This window comes from Equus caballus, chromosome 6, assembly GCF_041296265.1.
Source record: "Equus caballus isolate H_3958 breed thoroughbred chromosome 6, TB-T2T, whole genome shotgun sequence".
In the NCBI taxonomy this organism is placed as follows: Eukaryota; Metazoa; Chordata; class Mammalia; order Perissodactyla; family Equidae; genus Equus; species Equus caballus.
In genome coordinates, this window is record NC_091689.1 from 15330164 (window position 1) to 15351890 (window position 21727).

General features: G+C 41.0%; 1 protein-coding gene across 13 annotated transcripts in view; it reads right to left on the reverse strand.

The window, feature by feature from the left end:
* Window positions 1-21727, reverse strand: part of COL4A4 (collagen type IV alpha 4 chain) — a 121685-nt gene that overhangs the window by 22853 nt on the left and 77105 nt on the right. For 12 of the 13 annotated variants that reach the window (XR_011439520.1, XR_011439519.1, XR_011439521.1 and 9 more), the window contains 11 exons: window positions 21362-21580; window positions 19562-19723; window positions 18308-18478; window positions 17572-17715; window positions 15615-15722; window positions 14533-14714; window positions 13637-13700; window positions 10963-11037; window positions 7391-7498; window positions 6660-6767; window positions 643-714 (listed from right to left, as the gene is read on the reverse strand). Coding sequence is in view for 10 of the 13 variants with exons in the window: in XM_070269353.1 (XP_070125454.1) it covers window positions 643-714; window positions 6660-6767; window positions 7391-7498; window positions 10963-11037; window positions 13637-13700; window positions 14533-14714; window positions 15615-15722; window positions 17572-17715; window positions 18308-18478; window positions 19562-19723; window positions 21362-21580 (1413 nt within the window). In the remaining 3 variants the exon portion in view is untranslated. The remainder of the gene's footprint in view (window positions 1-642; window positions 715-6659; window positions 6768-7390; window positions 7499-10962; window positions 11038-13636; window positions 13701-14532; window positions 14715-15614; window positions 15723-17571; window positions 17716-18307; window positions 18479-19561; window positions 19724-21361; window positions 21581-21727) is intronic. The other variant, XM_070269350.1, reaches the window with a different exon arrangement.

A 21727-nucleotide genomic window follows, 5' to 3' on the forward strand; every position in this document is an offset into this window, starting at 1 on the left:
AAGATTTTCTCTCTCCAACAACAGATTCAAACCTAGCAGTGCAACGACTTAACTTTTCCCACAACCCCTCAAATCTGCATGTCTGGTTGCAGTTACCTTGTCTGGTAATGAGCTATTTTTCTGAGAAAGTAATGCAACAAATGTGCGTTATACTAAAACAAGAGGACAAGCTAAAATGCAGTTGAAGAATAACCTCTTTGTGATATCAAAAATAACAGCAATTTGTTCAGGTAATTTGTTTCAGCCACAGCTATTGAGGGATGCTGACTAATTAGAGCCACGTGGTCGTATTTGGCATTACTACACTTAAAACAAAACAATATCCCAAAAAACCCCAGCTATTTATTTGTTATGCATAACATTTTGAAATCGAGCTCCACTTAAGCAACTATTCAGAGTATTTTTAGTAGATAGTCCCAAGCAATATCAACAAGGGCACTGTTAACCAACCATTCCTTCTGAAATAGAGTTTCCTCAAACGTCCTTTTTATATAAGTCCTCTGCAACACTGAAAATAGTTCCGATATTGTGTCTCTAAGTTAAGCCAGTTTCTTAGTTTTGTACCCCAAATCTTGCGATATGAGAAACACCAGAGGTATCTTACGGTTGCAGTTCAGTCTCTCACAAATGATTTTCTCTTACCTGAAGCGCCTTCGCTTCCTTTCTGACCCTTTAAACCATGCAAGCCATTCAGGCCGGGTGACCCTGGGGGACCTGAAACACATCACAAGCCTGTGACCCACAGAGCAAGACCAGCTGTTAATGTTCACTGGACACCACCCAGCGGAGGGTGTGCTCATGGAGACAGACATTCTCCAGACCGGAACCACGCGATCGCACCATTATCAGGGCTGAGTCCATGCCAGTGATTATTATTTAACACGTTCATTTGATGGAGGTTTTCTGCCAAGACAGCTTAGCACATGCATTTCTTTGGTTTTAAAGTACTGCTGTTGGTTTATGACATATCAAAAGCATCTCTCTCTCTCTGACCAGATACAGTCCAGAATTACTGAATCTTGGTGTAGAAAGTGACCTTCCATTTTATGACAATAAAGTCATCCCAGATGAGGAAAGAGATTGGACAGGAGCAAACCCAAGCTTCCTTCCTCCCTTGCTAGGATCTTCCCACTCAGCCACAGCCTGCAGATTCTAATTTCTTCAGGATCTAGTCAGGCAAATGTAGTAATACAATAAGGACAGGTGGGTCTGTGGCGTACACACTGGGGAATACATGCCCTACCTAATTATATTTTTTGAGCATGGTGCTACTCACAAAGAACAGGCTTGCCAGTCAAGTTTGGCTGCGGCTATTTCTTTGCATCTAGTTCTTTCAAAGGGAACCATTCTGATGCCTCTTTACAGAAACTAAATCTATTTCCTGATGATCACTGAAAATGCCATTCTCCATAGTTAGATATGATCTCCTTGATGTCTGATCTGCTCTCAGAACCTTCCATCAGACATCAGTATAGTTCTCTAAGGAGACATCTATCAACCTGAATTTACTTAAATTGTCACTAACACTGAACACCTATAAACCAATATAAGTATATAGATATATAGAGATATTTATAACATATCATATGTAGATTTATAGGGAGGGAGTAGAGAGAAGAAAAAGGAGGAAAGGAGGGGAAGAGGAAGGGAAGAAGGCAGTTAACTAACATGTACAGAACATCCCATGTGCTGAGTCCTCTGCCAGGTGCTTCACACACGTCTTGTCCTGCTGATTGATGCGAGGGAACGAATCTTCTCCTCAGCCCCTGGCCCACCCTGGTAACCTGCCTATTTCACTAATGGATCTTCCCTCCAGCAGCTGTTCTTTCTCATCCAAGGCTGAGAGCGCCTCGGTGCACAGCCATTCACTCAGTTTAGGGTCACAGCCTTCGAATTTGCCATAATAACACCCTCAGTTTCTATGACTAACACACACAAATTGCCCCTCACCTACCCCCAAGGTACCTACATAGAGCTCCCTCTACGTTCTTATGCTGCTGCCTGTCCCACATTGTACAACAATCGCGTCTTTGGGGGACTGGTTTATTTGGGGTAAATTGATTGAGTGCAAGACCAGGTTCTATGTCTTTCTATCCCCCCACTCAGCATATCTCCTGACACATAGTAGGTGTTCAATAGATGTTTGTTGAATGAGTGAGTGAGTGAGAGTGAGAATGAATGAGTGAGAAAATGTGGAACAAGGAGGGTGAGGAACTGAAGGGGTGGAGAGAAAGCTATAAAAACGAATGGACTACAATTTCTGTTTGCATGTCACATCTTCCTTTGACAGATTTACAGGATGCATAAGATTTAGGGAAGTTGGAGTTGTCCATTTGTAGATAAATAATTCAAGTGCTAATTATCATTTATTCATTAAAGCAAGTCCTCTCTGGGCTTATTCTTAGAAGATGGAACAGTCGGTTGGTTCTCTTCTATTTATTTTCAGTACTTGAACAGACAGTTATTCTATTTTTAAAATCTAGACTTTGGATTGGTGCAAATGAGCCATATTTCCTTGCAACAACAACAACAAAAAATGGGAATGCGCCCTTATTTTCCCTAAAGCTCTTATTTCCTAACCACTTTTAACAGTTCTGGCTGAGTTTATTTTCCAATCCTTTTTCCTATTTATGAGCGAACGTTTCAAGTTTGCACCAAAGGAACACACGGACCTTCATCTGCCAAATCTGGATATTTATTGCAATCTATCTCAAATGATAATAAATTTTTTGAGAACACTTTGCTATTTCAATGTGTTTTGATCTCCAGCTTAAGCCACCAAGATTGATGGTTTGGGGACTTGGCTGGGGGTGGAATGTCTCAACTTCTGCCAACTCTCCATTGTCACATCAACACGTCCAGATCCTGGGTTGTCACAGTCTCAGCCCCTGCCATTGTTGAACTGGCCGACCCTTATCTGACCCAATGTTATCTTTCTAAATTGAATGCAGCTACATCTGGGTAGGGTTTTAAGGGCAATTTTTCCTTTTTACTGAAAGCTTTTTATCAATCCCATCTCTAAATCAGAAAGCTGTTCATGCATAAAATATATACAGTGCAGACGAGAGGCAATTAGGCTAACAAAGCACATTCCTTGGTAATGAGGAATGTTTATTCACCTCTCTGGTCCTCCTGCTTAACAACCATCGTTTAAGGCTGCATCACACTGCACTCACAGGCCGGAGCACTCTCCCTCCAATCAGAGAATCTAATCTCCCACTCCAGCCATAATCTTAATCAAAGCTTCCATCTGTGTCAACCAGGCAGCCGACTCCGTGACTGGATTCCCACTCTGAGCTTTCCTTTTGTTCTACAGCCTGAAAACGCTGCTCCAGCCCCAGGGGTCATTGTACGGATTTATACTTTAGTAGGATGACCAACTGTCTATGTTTGTTGGGGCCTTTCACAGTTCTAGCACTGAAAGTTCTGTGTCCTGAGATAGCCCCTTCAGTGCAAACTGGGAGAGCTGGTCACCCTAATGTTAAAGCTGATGGGAAAGAGAGACCCATGTGACTTTGGGTCATGGCTGAACAAAGTTGAAAACTTATCAAAACAGATTATGAAATAAGATTAAAAAACTTTTTTTTTTTAATTCAGAAAATATATGTGTGCCTACTGAGGGAATGCACAGAGCATAGGATGTGGTCTCCTAAACCACGGAGCTTCAGTCCCCAAATGTACCTAGTGACAGGCACTGACGAGACAGCGGGGAGCAAGAGAGAAACAATCCCTGACTTGACAGAATAAACAGGCAATTACATCAAGAATGGTAAGCGCTATGGGGGTGGGGCAGGAGGGGAACATTCTAGTTGTGAGAAGGGAGGAAGAGCATTTCTATGATTTTCATAGCTCCAAGGGGCACGGCATTTCTTTTCTGATAAAGACATTTCAAGGTGCTTTTTTCTTATGAAACGTTTTACTTACCACCAGCCAATATAACCCAATCCACATTTTTTACAGTTGTCACACTACAGATAATTGTCTTTAAGTTTCCGTTATTCCAATCTTATATGAATGCCCAACTAAGAATTGAGTGACTTCCTTTTAGGGGGAACATGTACTTGAAAACGTAAATCTAGGAATCAAGCCATTTTTAGCATATGTTTAAGTTAAAGTTTAAATCTGATTGAACACAAGCAGGACTCAGAATCCATATGGCTTGTTCTAGCAAAGCAAACAACCTTGAGTTCAGCAGCTGGTTTGTTCAAACAAGATAATCAGTCCCCTTGACTTATTTAGAACATACTTCAAATATTTAGTTTCTCAGTTCAAAGTGTTTCTGCCGGAATGTGGTTCATTTTTATATCAGCATGATAAACTGCAACAATGGATTTATAACGTAGATGTTTTAATTTTTAGGAATGTATTTCACTGTTTTGTTTTGTTTTTAGAGACCAGGCAATCGTTCGTTGGGCTGTTTGCAGCGAAACAGTGTCACTGCATGGTCAGGACGCACCACTGCAACGTCCGTCTGTACACTGGTGTGAATATTTGGGTTGAGATACTCATTTCTTCACCTTCTTTTCTTAACAAACTCATTATTTCAAAGCAGAGAATTTGATGTGATTGGAGATTATTTTTCCCATAATTTTGTTATTCAGTCAAATTCATTAGCTGTTAGTTTTTTAATGACATATCATGCTGAAGTTATGTGATAAATGCAAACTAATTCAAGGGAAGAAAGAATAACAATAGTAAAATGAGCCTGGTCCTTTGATACAAACGGGGTGTATATTGTTATGGTACCAAGACGCTTGGAAATCTTACCATTTTACTAAACTAGGGGCGTAGGAGGAAGTGGAAATTCCCTAGGGGTGGTTAATAATGGGAAATGTTTTCTTTTGGTTCTTTACCAATGTCGTCTTCTAGACCCTCCAAAAAAGTGTCAAAGAGTACCCCACCAGGGCTGCAGGGACTGCCAGGCACAGGACACAGCCAGAATCACTAGGGAAACTGAAAATAAGGAAATTGTCATTTTGCTTGAATCTCTAAATTTGTCACAAATCACTGGACTTCACGTTACTAAAAAAGCCAATGAAGGGGCTGGCCCCGTGGCCGAGTGGTTAAGTTCATGCGCTCCGCTGCAGGCAGCCCAGTCTTTTGTTGGTTCGAATCCTGGGCATGGACATGGCACTGCTCATCAAGCCATGCTGAGGTGGCGCCCCACATGCCACAACTAGAAGGACCCACAACGAAGAATATACGACTATGTACCGGGGTGCTTTGGGGAGAAAAAGGAAAAAAATAAAATCTTTAAAAAAAAAAAGCCAATGAAGAGGGAGAAGAAGAGTGCAAAGATATCTTGTGTAGTGATGGGAATTATAAGCCAAATAATATTTAGCTGCACGGAAATCCATACGTGTACCAACTTTCCAAAATAAATGGCTTCCCTCTCTGTGGAATTGCACCAGGTAACACACACCACACTACTACTCGCTGGAAAACTGGAATGATTTGAAAGCTACCTGATGAGTGAAGAGATGAGAGTGTGGAAAAACATTATTTGGATTCTAAAACAATAAAATGATTAAGCCCAAAAGGAGGGGTTTGCAACTCTTCTGAGAGGAGGTACTTTCGATCTTACCAAAATTTAATACGCATATGAGTCAACAAGCAGCAGGTAAGTGGAGGACCAGGGAGGGAGGAAGAGACAGAGGGGGCTTGGTTACAGAAATCCACCCAGGAAGGCTCAAACCTTCAAGTGTTGGTTGAGGTGAAGACCCTCAACTGAGTTGTTCCTTCTTCCCTTTGCCGGTCCCTTCATTTATTAACTTATTTGTAAATTTAAAAATACTTACAATAACCAATCAGCAGGCTTATTGGGTATCTACTGGGTGCCAAGGATGTAAAAATGGTTCTTGCTTTCTAAAAAATCATATTCTACTTGGTGAGAGAGACCTCTAAACAAACAAATATGATACAACATAAGTGTTACGCTAGAGGTATACTCAAAGTATTCATGGAAAAAAGATTTTTTCTAAAATGAAAGAAATGGACTGAAAGGGAATAAGCCCCATGGATGAATGGAGGGTATTAAGATTTATTAAAAACAAATTTATATTATATTATGTTATATTATATCATTATAACCAGTCTACTATCATATGTAAAGGCCAAAAGATTCGACCAGGAAAAAATGTTTCTTTATCTAACAAAGATAATGAACACTAGTTACTCTTTCTTCAAAGCATCTTATTCTTTCCTCCTCCTTCCACGTATCATAATTGGTAATTATATATTTATTTACATATATTTTTTTAATATCTGTCTCTTCTACTAAACTATGAGCTCCATGAAGGCAGGAACCATGTTTATTTTCTTCAGAATTGTGTACTGAGTGTCTAACACAGAATCAAGATGTAATAGGACCTTAACTATTGGGAGGAGAATAAATGCATAGGCTTGAACATGATGGAAAACACTGGGGGAAATGCCCTCAAAAATGAGAGGGCAGCACCATCACTTTGGTAGAAGGCAGGTCAAGAGACTGGATGAGCATTGCCTGAAGCCTTGAGCGAGAAAGACTAGGAAAGTGCGAATGGACATCTGTGGGAAAAAGCCACGAGCAGGTGCAATGTCACTGGGTGCAGGAAAGATGCTATGAATTTGCCTTTATTGGGCTGCAGCTTTCTGATGGGTCAGGCTTCCTTTTGACTCACCTTTTATTCCCGGAAGACCTGGTGTCCCTGGATCCCCCATGAGGCCTCTTGGCCCAGGATCCCCCATCTCTCCTGGATGTCCTTCCAGCCCAGGCACCCCTTGATTACCTGAGGATGACAGAAGAGGTTCTGCAGGCACCCAGATGATATATGAGTCACATTAACTGGGAAGGTCATCTATCTTCTTCTATATGCGGGTAACCGGGAACATTGTCTTACTACTTTTTTCCCTAGATCTCCTAACTAGAGGGAGAAAAATACACTTAACCTCAGGAGGAGAAAATACACTTTTGAGTGATTAAAGTTGCCAATTACAATTTTAAGCTCTCACTTTATTCTGAATCGGCAGGAGGCGGAGGAGCTGTTAAAATGCTGTGTGTATGTGTGGTATTTACCTTAAGTCTAATGGAGAAAAGAAAACCAGCATCCTGAATGGCAGGTGAATTAGGGAGGGCTGCAAAGCAGCTTTTGTCTGTCAAACCATCACTTCATGCCTGGCAACCTGCTAAGTGCTTATCAGGTGTTGTCTTACCCCCAGACCAACCCAGTGAGCTAGGACTAGCTCCAACTACAGGGGACGGATAGGTAAGTTTAAGTGACTTTTCCAAAGTCACAGGTCTGGAAAATGGCAGAGCCAGATCTGAACCCAGGTCTAAGTGGAAGCTGGCTCTTTCCTATACACCAAGAGACAGATAAGCACCCAGGGAGTTTCCAGGCTCCTTTCAATGTACCTGGACACCCTGGTGGTCCAGAGGAGCCAGGCAGTCCTGGTCTTCCAGGTGGTCCCCTGGATCCTTGAACACCAGGCAAGCCCTGCTCTCCAGGAGCTCCAAAATGTCCTAAAGAAAGAAATATCAAACATCTGAGTGGGTGCAGTTACTCTTTGAGGCAGCGAATCTATAAAACCTCCAACTCCAGCCCTTGCCATTCTTTTCTATCCTTAGTTTTTTATATTTTAAAAATTTTCTATTGAAAAGATAATATGAAGGAAAAATTGAAAACAGAACACCTATAATTCCACCACCTTGACATAGTTTTTCATATGCAAACAATGTGTAAGTAATACTCACAATTTTACATTCTGATTTTTAAATTAGCATTGTATCATAAATAATTTTCCAAGTTTGTCATTGTTTTCCCAATTATCATTTTTAAGTGACTGGCTGATAGCTTACTGAGTTAATATTAATTAAATTAATTAATCTAATTTTCTCCTACTATTGGCCATTCCATTTATTTCTAACTCTTTGCTGTTATGCATAATAATCTCTGTCCATCCTTAATCTCTTTTTTGCCTATTAAATTCTTTCCTTAGGAAAAAATCCTAGGAGTAGAATTTCTAGGTAAAATAGTGTATTTTGGTTCTTTTTAAATGAATTTTAAAATGCTGAAGTATTTTAAAGTAAACCACAGATATCATGGAATTCCATCCCTAAATACTTCAGGAAGTATGTCTGAAAAATAAGAGCATACTCCTATGTGGCCGAAATAACATTACCACAGCCAAGAAAATTAATAACAATCCTTAATATCATCTAAGATTCATTCCGTACTTGAGTTCTCCCAACCCCAACCCCTTAATGTCCTCTACAGCTGGCTTGTCCACCTTGTGTTCCATTCCAGAACAACACATGGCATCCAGTTGATACAGCCCTTAAGTTTAAAAAAAATCTGCTACAGTTCCTTTCTCGGGACAGTCACTTGCTGAAGAGAGCAGTTCCGTTGTTCCCTAGTCTTCTAGAATCCACCATTCAGCATGTGGTTCTTGATAGAGGTTGCCAAATGGTTTGGATAAATGCTGCACCAACTCACACCACTACTACGTGTAACCCACTCGCAGCTCCATGATCATGCCACGTGCTCACCGAGGACTTTTTGGTTTGTTGGCTTGTTTTCTTGCTAATTTAATAAGGATGAAATGATATTTCACGCTTACTTTAATTACATTTCTTTGATTACTAAAGAAGATGACTATTTGCCATGTGTTTATTTACAATGTACGACTTTAATACAATTCATAGTTACAGGATAAGCCAATAGTCTGTGCTGAAAAGGACCAGTTATATCTACAAAAAAGTATATATAGCTCTGCATTTACAAACCCATGAGGGAGTTAGTCATTATTTATTATAGCACATATGAAACAAGCCTGTGTTAGTCTATACCTGTTCCCTGATTGAATTTAAGATCTATGCGCCTCACTGTGTGTTATTTTATTTATCCTGAAAACATTCCTGCAGTAAAGGGGAGACAGCTTTATTTCATCTCCAAATGAAAAATCTGAAGCATTAAAAAACTTGCTTCCCCAGTCGCGGTTGTATTAAGAACAGACCGTCTGCGTCAATCTGTACTGTATTTTCTCTCTGAATTGAAGAGGCAAGGAAGAACTGAACCCAGTTCACTCATATATAATCCCCTGAGACAGGCAGCAGATCTGTGCCTTCTCCTTAGGCAACTTCAAAGTCAATGCAGCTTTTTCCAGTCAATGGAAATTGTGTATTTAGGTAAACTCTGTGCTGGTGAAGAACATAGGATGTAATTTAAAATTTTTAAGCTAAAGCTATGGCATATGGGAAAAAGAACAATTTAAATGGTGATAACCACAGGACACCAGGGAAATTACACCAAGGTGAATTTTCTTGAAAAAGTTAGCTTAAGTATAAAATAACTCAGATTTATGATTTTTTAACGTAAAATGTTAGGTAATACCAAAGGCCTCCATTTTTGACTACTTTCAGCTTGTAAATTCTCACTGTCTTCAGGGTTTACATAAAAATACCAGTAAGTGTGGAAGAATCTCAGTGTTTTGCTGGCTGATGATAATGATGACAATGACAATGACACTTTACATTTGTGTAGAACTGAACCCAATGCACTCATGTAATCCCCTTTATAAAGTGTAAATTTTCACTTTATAAATTGCTTTGAGGGAATCTCATTGGATTCTCAGAACAGTACTGTAATATGCAGAGGGCCCATTTATAGATTAGGAAACTAAGCTCAGAGATGAAAAGCAACTTGCCCAAGACCATATACACAGTAATAATAATGGAGGTTGACTTTGAGCCACTGATTTTCTTTTCTGAGACTTCTCATTCTGGTATTATTATGAACCCCCATAATGCTAACCTCAAAACCATTTTCCCCTCCAAATGTACACCTATACATTTTAGTATTCTATTATCTAAATTTATTGACCATGTCAGAGGTAAAAGACCCATATGAAAGAGAGTGGGAAAGAAAGTTTTTACCACTGTAATAGCTTGTTTTTCTGTTAGACTTCCATTTTAGCAATGATAGGGTTTAAAAACAAAGAAATAAAACGCCCCTAGCAGTTCTGCTCAGATGTTCTTTCTGTTGCATGGAACGAAACATGGCTATTGCCAGAGAGAATGTTAAGATAATGCACAAAACTATTACTATGAGATGTTTTCATTTACAAGGGACTCGTTTAAACATGAACCTGGTTTCTAACCTTCCCCTATCAGTTGAATGACTCTGGACATAACTCCTGAAGCAATCATCTGTGGATGGACATTTGTTCTCTCCATGCAGTGGATATCCCTGTGCATGTATCTCTGCACACTTGTCTGATTACCGACTCAAGCTAAATTCCTATGAGTTGGATTACTAAGTTCAAGGGTATGTGGGTCATCTACCGTAGCCAGCTGCAGCCTTGACAGGAGAGCAAGAATTCACTGTAGGTCCCAATCCCTTCTGAGTGATTCCATGTCAATTGTTAAAGTACCGTTTTGAACAACTTAGATTTACTCATGGTGTTGAGGTTTTACATTTGTTTGGTTTGGGTTTTAGTAGACTAGATATTGAGTTAATGAGATATTCAACAATATTTCAATAACGGCACTCCTCCCTGGCATTCACATGTGCTTTTCTGAGTGGGAGAGAAAAGGGCTGGGATGACAACCTGCAGGTGCAGTCAGTGTGAGTGGTTACTGCTAACGTCGAATTTTTAATTATGGAGATTGCAAAATAGCCGGAAATTCATTTTCAACTGTGTCAAAATCTGGGCATGCCCAGGGCAGTGTATTGTTATGTCAACATCATTGGTCATGGGAGAGCCATGGTGGAAAAAAGATTGCGAGTCCCTGGTGTATAATCCTAGTGTCTTTCTAGGCCAGGGATGTGATGGCAATGTTTACACATAATCCTTCTGATTTGTATCTTAATGGGCTAAGGGGAAAGAAACTATTGATACAATCATCACCAGCTAGGAGGATAAAGTAAGTACTCTCAACCCAAACTTATTCTTTTTTGTTTTAATAAGAAAAATGTGTAGCTATACCTGGACATCCAGGGCTACCTGGCTCACCATTTGGACCAGGGGGGCCAAACTGACTTGCAAGGTCACCTTTGTTTCCTGTAAATGATAAAATGCACACAATATTATATAAGAGAATTTAATTTTGCCTCATACAAGTGACTTAATAACTTTCATGGTATTTGTCTTTATAGTCTATCTTCAAATATTCCAGCAGATTTTTGAAAAAATGCTTTTTTTCCTACATCAGAACAAATGGAAACATAGATGCAAGATGTGGTTTAAACACACATACACACACATGTACAATTTTATAGTTCATAACAATCATAAGAAATTATAGATCTTAATAAGTTTGAATTTTTAAATTCCACAAAATAGTTTCAAATTTAGCTATCTATTAAGAAATTACTTGGCATTGAGCGACTATATCATTATATTGTGTTTTAGAAACAAAAAGCAGAACTTGTCACTGTTTCAGCTGCTGCAATCACATTTGAAGTTCTCTGCAAGGAAGCTCAACTCAAAATCACAAAGGCACACTTCATTGATGACTTCATAAGAGACGGCACATTCACAGGTCATTATAGGCAAAGACTCCCACAGGCCCACAGAGCTGTTCCACACGACTGCTGCATCCTCTTTGGACACAAGGACTTACATTATAGCTGGGAGCCAGTTATAAATAGAGGACTCAAAATGATGTGGTGGGGAAGGGCAAGACAATAGATGGCATTGTGAGTGAACAAGAGAGCTAATCAGGCATGTTTTATAGTAGCTGCACACCAACATTCCTTCTTAAGGGGTCCCACCCGGACCTTGTGGAAGGTTCTCTTCCACCTGACCCTACTCATAATTGTGGCTGATTGTTTGAGGGGTAGGAATCTGGTCCATCCCAGGTCAGCCAGTCTTTCCTTGAGAAGTTGGAATAAAAAGTGAGAATTTGAGGTCCTTGGGTATTGAGGCAGAAACCAACAGGATTATCATGGTGTAGATCATTATGATGCCCTGATTCAGAGCATGTTGATAAGCCATCCAAACAGATCCATACAGATCCAGAAAGGACACTGAATAGAGGGTTATGAAGCCAGTTGGTAGGCAGGTAAGTAAAAAGCAGACCATGGAGAAAAGCAGAAATGTTTCAAGAGAGAAACCACGGGTTGCCTAGGGGCTGAGTGCCATGAGCTTTATGGTCTGGTGGAATTACAGCTTCTATCTGTGGACCCCAGAAGACAGTTTTTACTCCAGGTACCTTGAGTGCATTTCAGTTCCTTGCAAACATGGCCTCATCCAAGTGTAAAGGAAATGAGAAGAGGTAGGTTTGTTCGTTGAGAGAGGCAAAGGGACCATAATAAATTGATAGGTAAGTAGAAGAGGAGCAAGTTCTGAACCTTGAAGCTATAAAATATCAAAATCAAATATGAAAACTTCCCTATTTGTAACCATTTCTGAGGAAGAGACCTAGATTAGTCTTTTGGAATAAATAAGTATGTGTAGTTCATTTTTTCTTACAGCAATTATCATATTATCTATGGAGTGTCTCTCAAAGTGTAAAGCATGTTTCATTGGTGGGAAGGGAGAAGATTTTTAGGTGGTTCATTAATTACTGCTTTATATTTTAAAGTTATTTATTTTAATCTGTATTAGAATAAAATATAACTGCATTTCAAGTCTGTGGATTCACAGATAGTGAGGTTAAGGCTATGTTAAAAAGGTGAATCATTTTAAAGTAGATTTAAAGAAAAATATTAACCCAATGGTATACAAAGATAATGAAAATATGCAATGCAAACATTGCAATTTAAGATATCCTGATTTTGTTTGTTTGTCTGGATAAAGGATTAATGAGAGCTGCCTTTCTCTAAGGACATTTTTGACCTTGAGTTAACCTTCTACTTCTCTTTCCCTGGAAACCTGATGAGATAGAATGTCAATTGTGTTACAAGGCAACACTATTTTTGGCACAAGGTAACTAAAACTAAGACATGCAGCCTGTTTTGTAAATAAAGTTTTATTGGCACATAGCCATGCACCTGTGTTTGTGTATTGTCTATGGCAGCTTTCATGCTATAAGTGCTTTCATGCACAATCAAGAATTTGTGACAGAGACCACATAGCTGAAAATATTTCTGATCTGGCCCTTTGCAAAAAAAACATGTGCTGAGTCTTGTCTTATGGTAAAAAGAACCCAATTGTAAGTTACATGTGGCCCAGAAATTCTTAAGTGGACTATCAACATCTGGTGAGAAGTCATGGCTTTAGCCTTCTCTGTATACTGTGACTCTTGTAACTGGGACACTAAAAGCTATACCTATGGAGTCCTTAGAAGAGATCCTGGCTCCTGTGGGGCATGGGGCTTCTAAGACAAGGTGGACACTGACTACTGATGTGGATCAGGTCTCCTTGCTCCTGAGCTGTCACTTATGAAGCTTCAGTCACTACAAGGACTGCTGCAAGGACTCCCCCTGAGGAGGAGGACCTGCTGTGCCCTGCAGGCATGCTGTTTTCTCTCTGGTACTCTTGGATCTGAATGGCAAATGTGGATGATTTGGGTCTTGAGGGTTTGATGATCTGGTAGAGTCTAAAAAGTTGTTCTTTTGATATACTTTACTGTTCATGCCAAAGGTGCTTGCTTACAACATTACAAACGCCCAGGACTATGAGCTTGATGGATGGCTGCTGTATTTCGAAACCATACCTTTAGGTCCTCTCCTTCCATCAACTCCTGAAAGTCCAGGGGGCCCTGGAGAACCCGGCTGACCCTGAGAGTTTAATGAAACAGAAGTAAGACCTTAATTGGGTTTCAAATACAAATGACACATGCATGGTATGATCCAGTTATAATTTTCCATAACCCATTCTTTTTATAATTTGCAGTGGTAAAGAAAATTGGAAATGTATTGCAAGCATACTACTATGTGTCTACTTTTTAAAAGTTGATAAAACTCTTGCGGAATTAGAGATACCAATAGGTAGGATCCAATTCTCTATATCTGATTGCAAAAGAGTAATGGCATCACATAACTTTAAGTTGTGAATGAAAAAGTTGATACTAAATAAAATAGTATTAGAAGTCATTTCATACCCAAAACTTTAAAAATCTATTTTATTCCAAAACATGGGTAGCAAATTATATTATGCATTTTCCAGAAGTTGTGATATATATCACTATATTTATTGTGTCTCTTGGCTTCTCAAGGGGTATTTTATTCATGATTGTGAAGACCAAATGTATTTACAGCAAAATCTGTGATATCTGCAGTCAGACAGGAAGGCTGAGAAATCAGAATTTGGGTCATTTTTCAGATGACGCCATATTCTGGAAAACCAGCAGTCTTGAGGCAAGTGTCTATGGAGCTGTTTAGACCGGGCTGGGTCATTCTATATCACGGGAACCAGGCATGAGCGCTGGTCAGAACTTAAAGTTACATCATGGCCTTCTAGAAGGCTCCATTCTTCCCTCAGCATACCGCTTACATTCTAAAAGCCAGAAAAAAGACAATGATATACACTGGCAAATAATGACTCCTTATGGGCACCCCTAGAGCAGAAAAGTTTTATTATTTCTTTCCTCTCCAAACAACAGCCACTTACCTGGTCACCTGGAAATCCTGGAAAACCAATGATCCCTCTCAGCCCCGGGGAGCCTGGAGGGCCTGGGGGTCCAGGAAGCCCCGGCTGCCCATTTCTACCAGGCTCTCCTCTGTGAAATCCAGGTGGTCCGTGTCTTCCCGGCTCTCCTCTGCTCCCTTGCATCCCAGGATTGCCTTTATCACCTGATAGGGTTGGAAGTGTTACAAACCTCTTTGTGGAAATCTTGGGCTGGGCACTAGTTAGGATGAGAGACTTGGTCCTACTTTTAGGAGATGAAGCCAAAGGTACTGGGAATCCTAATTCCTGCCCAAGCCACATCATTATGATTTTTGGCTTCATTGACCTCACTGTAAAAGAGGCTGCCCGAGAACAGACCCAGGGCTATCCGAGGTAGGAGCGAGCATGCAGGATCATATGCCTTAATATGCTCATCTCACAAATGAGGAAGAACTTACTCACAGAAGTTAAAACATTTGTCCCCTAACAACGAGTTAAGGAGAGAGCCAGGACAAGAACGCAGGTCTCATGCAGATTAAGTCTGAACTTGGGAAACAGAACACAAACGTGAGGGTCAAAATCCTTGCTGTGCAGTGTTTCTGAGGACCAATAGCACAGGCATGAGGGTGCTTGTTGGTAAGGCAGAGTCTCGCCTACCCCAGACCTGATTCAGAATCTGCATTTTAACAAGAGCCTCAGGGGACCCATAGGCACATGGAACTTTGAGGAGAACGGGTCAAAATGACTTGAATAGTCATTATGCTATTCATTTTAACACCAGTCACCAAAAACAGGGGTACTTTAAATCTGGAACCAGTATTGTATGTGTATCTCGGGATTGCTCCTACTTTGGAATATCCAAATCTATAAATACATATGAACTTCAGCTAAGTTCTCACATGGAAAAGCACAGAAAAAATATACAATGAGATTCATTAGTGTATATTTATATTCAAAAACTGACCTTTCCTAGACCTTTCCTAGTCTCAGTGTTGCTGGGAAAGTTGCCTAATACACATGCTTGTTTGAATGATCTGTATAGAAATCAACTTATTCGATATAGTTAAAAAAACATAAGTGTTTACCTCCTTCTCCTGGGAATCCACCATCTCCAGGAGGTCCAGGATCCCCGGTTTCCCCCTTTCTGGGAATTATAACCACTTCTCCTTCATCTCCTGGGGGTCCTCTCGATCCTTTAGATGTTAATTATGCAAGAGGAAAATTAACAGAGGCATCATATATGTGATTCTTCTGTTACGACACTTCACATCCAGTTTGCGAAGCCCCATTTAATCTACTAAACTATTGATCACACAGTATCGATCCTGTTGATCGATTTCCTAAAGGAAGGGCTTTTAGATTCCTCTCTGGGCTTGTCCAGGAATGGAGTCTGGTGTGCAGTGAGTGCTCAGCGACCGTTTGCTACATTCAACCAAACTGGTCTCAGAGTCTTCAGTGAAAAAACACAGGCTGAGAAAGTTCCAGGTCTAAAATACGTCTCTTTATCCTGTAAAATTTGAATTTCCCATCTCATATTTTCCAGCTCCCCATCTTTTCCTTCCTAGCCACCCTTAATTATTTTCCTTAGATTGAAAGAAGAGACACTTATCTCAACTTGGTTCTCCACATAGAGAATTCCAAAAAGGAGAAAAGGTATACAATATGTATCTGCCTGATTTTTGTGAACACTGTCCAGTTGCAGAACTGTGCTGGAGGAGGCTCGCAACAACTCGGTAAGAACTGATGATTAACAATTCAAATATTCAGCAAGCCAGTTATTAAACCATTGTCAGCTTTAAATCAGTCACGGTGAGGGTATTTATGCCATGGCGGGAGTATTTACACCACGGCAATCAGCAATCACTACGAGTCAAGACGTTTTTTAAAAATTGTATTTTGGAGAGCCAGCACATCACTGGAATTAACCTAATTTTTAATTTTTTTAGTGGGATAATTGTATAGTAGCATAATAGCACAGCAAACATCACTTATCTAAGCTAGCCAAGAATGACTCTTTGATTCCTTGATTCTACATAAATAATTCACAGGCTAGGACAACAAAAAACAATAGCAGAATCAATCAACTGAGAAGTAAAAGTAATTTGAATTAAATATGAGGCAATTTGCCCAAAGGGCTTTAAGGACGAAAACCTTGTTTCTAAAAATTGACAAGCATTCATTCTCAACAGTGCAAATGAAATGTTACCTTCATTCACTCCAGCATCATGGCTAATATTTAACAGGCATAGGCCCTGAACATTTAAACCAGGGGTCTCGAAACTTCTATTTTTTGTTGTAATGACAACTTTCTTTAAATGAATCTCGGGGGAGACTCAACTCAAGGCCCAGATGAGAGAGGACTCATTCTAGTTCAGAGGTCGGCAAACTGCAGCCCGCAGGCCGGTTTTTGTACACAATCCATGAGCTATGAATGGTTTTTACTCTTTTAAATCATTGGAGGGAAAACTCAAAACAAGAATAATATTTTACGGCATGGGAAAATTAAATGAAGTTCAAATTTTAGTGTCCATAAATAAAATTTTCTTGGAACTCAGCTCTGTTCATTTGCGTGTTATCTCTGGCTGCCTTCATGCTACAAAAGCCAAGTTGAGTAGTTAGAACAGAGACCATATGGCCTGCAAACCCTAAAATATTTACTCTCTGGCCCTTTACAGAAAAAAGTTTGGCTTTTTTGTAAAAAAAGAAAAACTGAAACAGAATCTGGGGGCTGGAATTTCTGCCTGCACCACCTTCCCAATAGCTGAGAAGATTCTCTGAAACCCAATAGCTATAAACAAAAGTACTGGTTGGTTTTTTTCTATTAAAAGAGCAATTCATTTGCCATAGTTATATGTCATGAGATGAGAGGTAAGAAAAATGAATTTTGTTTAAAATTCTAAATCAAACACCACAGAACCAAAAGACAGAGGAATCCACGGTGCAGGATAGCCCCATGTTATTTTCCATAGATCATATCCATAGGTTCTGATCAAACACCGAAACAAACCTAGGTTGCATCACTGTGCTGATGACTCCATTTACCTTTGGCTCCTCTCAGTCCCGGGTCTCCCAGGAAGCCAGGCCAACCCTTCTCTCCAATTTCTCCCTTTCGGCCAGGTTGTCCCTCTGGACCAGGCTTTCCTCTCTCTCCTGGAAACCCTGGGAAGCCAGGCAGCCCCTGGAGTCCTGAGGAAATGAGAATGTGAATTTTTAGGGAAACATTTCAAAGGCTAGTGTGGTCCCTAGATCTGTGTTCCGTGTTGTCCACATAGAGATGCACATTCCCACCTAACTCTGAGTTTGTTTTGAAGGAGAACAACTGCTCTCAACCTCATCGAATGTAAGAGCTGGGCTCTCCCATCCAGTCCTCCGTTTTCCACCCCACGGCTCTGAAGTGTAGGCCCTCATGTTTCTGAGTCCTGATCCCATAATGCGCTAAGAGAAATTGGTGTCGGAGAGGTGGGGTGGAGGGTGGGGGCCCATCCAAAGTAGAAGTACCTTAGCCCTGAACCTACCCTTTATCGGATCCACCCAGTTCATCAAGTAGAAGTGTTTATGGGTTCTGTGGACCTAACACCCCCACTCCTTTTCCCCACCAAACATTCTGCCACTAGAAATAGCAATACAGAGGACAGAAAAAGGGACATGTCACTCAGGGAACAGCAAAATCAGGCTAATACAACAGTGCATTCTATAGTATGGTCTAACAGCAGTTTTCACTGGGCAGTGGATTTCATGTCTATAAAATGGAAGGAAATAATGGAAAAGCACTACCTACCCTTTGGGCCTGGAAGGCCAGGTAGTCCATCATCCCCAAAGGGGCCTGGGACTCCTGGTGGTCCCAGGGGTCCGTCTGCCCCAGGCCGTCCCGGGACTCCAGGGAGGCCCTTCATTCCAGCTGGTCCAGGAGGCCCCACATCCCCTCGCTGTCCTTTCCAACCTGGGGCACCTGAGATAAACCACAGTGACAACAACATATGAAGACCGAAAACTGGCTTCACACACAGGCAGGGAAAAAAATACTCATAGAAGCTTAAATTGTTTATCTATGGCCAATTAAACAATATTTATCAGCTCAAATAACAGTCATAACTCTTCATCAGTCTAAGGATATATTTTTCTGGCTGCTCTTTAAAAGAAGGCAGATTACTTGAGTAAATATTTCCCAGTAGAGATGCATGAATATTATAAAGAGGGTTTTTTTTTTTAAATGGAAAATAGATAAGAGTGAAGAACAAAAATATTATTTGTATTTACTCTTGGGGGGGGGGAAATACTAATAGAAGAAAACTTTCCAGGTGTTTCCTAAAGCTCCGGCCAAGTGAATTTTGCTTAGGCTGCTCACTGTGATGAGAGAGTCACAGAGATCAGAGCAACGTCATTTAGTACTATTGGTGCTAAAAATAAAGCTGTAGTGGCAGAGTTTGCCCCATTCTCATGCCGATCCTGCGAAGAGGGCACATTCCTGAATTTGGACGAATGGAACAGGATTTAAATAACAGTGACAATCTGAACGGTGAAATGAAGATCTTATTGGAAAGAAACCCCTAGCACCATATGTTGAGGGACATCCCTTCACGGGTCTCTTAAGCCCCTACACGTCTTGCTGGGTGTGCCAAGAATACAAGATCCTGACTGCTCCTTACCTGGGCTATTTTTCAAGGTTGTGCATGCAGCAAGCAACCTTGGCCGATGAGACAGCGCCTCCCCCAGTACAAAAAGCAGGCTGCCTGGCACCATAAAATGGAGGTTCCCAGCATCAGAGCTCCTCCCAGATACCACTACCCATTGTGTGCGTGGCATCCATCTAGCCCCTCATGTCACCCCCGTGACTTGGGTGCCATGGGGAAATGGCAGAAACCAATATGAAGCTCATGCTACTTTCTGTGCCATGAATAGTAAAGTCTTTTGTCTGTGCCCCAGGAGTCTTGCTTCTGCCAGCATCAGTAGAAGAGCAACAGGTGAGCTTATTCCTTTGTAAGTGGGGTAAGCCCCAGACCCTTCACAGTTCTTGACACCTACTGACACTTACCTGGACTGCCTGGAGCCCCAGGGAGGCCCGGTTGCCCTGGGATCCCTGGAGCGCCTCTTTCACAGGAATGGCCAGGTGGACCTGGGATACCTGGAAACCCAGCACTTCCCTCTCTGCCTTTGGGACCTTTGAGACCCGGGAATCCGGGCATGCCAGCTGGCCCTGAAATGATACACTGCATCTGTGACACTCATGGCAGAAAACTATATGGATGCCCACAAGAAAGGGTTCATGCTTATCAATTCAGGAAGTAAACATTTTGATCCTGCCTCAGTGCTCAAATGAGTTAAGTCTCTGAATGGATTTTCTTATCACAGATGATAGTAAGCTCCAAATGAATGGGAAAACCAGGCATTGCTGACAGTTGCTTGATAAGGTTATGTAGACAACAAAGAAGTTGCTTATGCAAATTAAAAACCATGTGGATCTTCCTGATTTTAATTAACCTCTAACATTGCATTGCAGCAGGTTTTACACCAAATCTCCACCATACTTACAAACCCGTTCGCACTGTATGAATTTGCATTTTGTAAGATATTTCATCACTTGAGCTCTCAAATTTCTATTTATTGGAAAAACAGTGTCATAATCTTCAGAAAGAAAAATAAATCCCCCATAATTCCATACCCTAACCTAAAAATCTATTTTATTTTTCCATGTGTTCACTGTACATTGGTTCATAGTTTTACATTTTTAAAGTAGTAACCATAGAACACATTCAATTGTTGGATTATTTCACATAGCACATTAATCTGCAAATGTTTTCCATTTTGTTGTAATCTTTACAAATATAATTTTCAATGCTAATAGCTGAACAGTATTCCTTTGAGTGTGTGTGTTGTGTATTACTTAACTCTCCATATTGTTTCCAATTGTTCCTCCATTGTGGATAATACTACAAGAGTATTTTCATATTATAACCTTCATCTTCTACTGAACAGTTCTCTTAAATACATTTTCACAAGTGAGACAGCAGGATTACTGGGTTAAAACGATTTTCATTGACTCACATAATGTATTATCTTGATACTTTCCAGTTAGTTGGGGTTTTGTATATGAATATTTTGACTTGCAAACTACCCAGTTTACAAGGGTGAGGCTTACTTCCTCACCCTCCGTGTGCCCTGTACGTGGATACAATACCTGTGTACTGTCATGGATACCTAATAAATGCTGGCCCTTCCACTGACAGAAAGAACCAGAACAGTGTTTCTAAAAGTCTGGTCTTGGGGTCCACTTCTAGTCACATTCACCCAAGAGGCTAAAGTTCAGACTGGGCTGCTGGGTCCCACCCAATCCTAATGTAAGGAATCACACTTCCTGAGACTGGGGCCCAGAAGACCACGATGTTAATGATGCCCCACCCGGGTGATTTTTAAGTACATTAAAATCTGAAAACCTCCGCTGGGGATCCTGAAGAATCCTTAGTGGTTTCAGAAAGGATGTGAGTCAGTGCCAGGGCCATCTTTCCATCTTGAGTTTCACTGCCCTTCCTGCTACCCCTGCTGGAATGAAAGTCCCTCCACCTTGTCACCTGTCCAAATAATACAGCTTGTCTGCCAGGGCTCAGCTCATGCCCAGCGCTCCCACTGAGCTTTCCCTGAACGCCAGCCCACACTGTTCCCTGGCTCTGAGCTGCTCTTCTCTTACAATCTGTCTTGTCCTCCTTCAACCTGGCAGCGACAGTGGGCAGGTTACACGGTCCCTGCTCCTTGGTGTTAACATACTGTCCTGACTTCAGTGACCTGTTCCAGAGCTGAGCCAGCTTTGGGGACCACAGGGACAGCACAGCCCTCATACCTGCAGCTCCTGGACGTCCTGGATCACCTCTGAGTCCTTTCAACCCTGGCATCCCTGAAGGACCCCTCCTTCCCGGGGGTCCTGGGTGGCCATAAGCAGGGTCTCCGGGAATTCCTTTCTGACCATTCACCCCAGGTGACCCTGGAGAGCCTGGGGGCCCCACAGGGGAGGACCCCTTTTCACCTCTAAGACCTGGATCGCCTATGTCACCACGAAAGCCTAGTGAACAAAAAAAATTGTTTCAATTGTTAAATGTAGAAATATAGAACCAATACATATATAAAACAACTACTTTGATAAAGCCACTTTTTTTAAAAATACAGAGGTACTTACTAAAATTAAGAGTAACTTAATAGGCAATGTTGT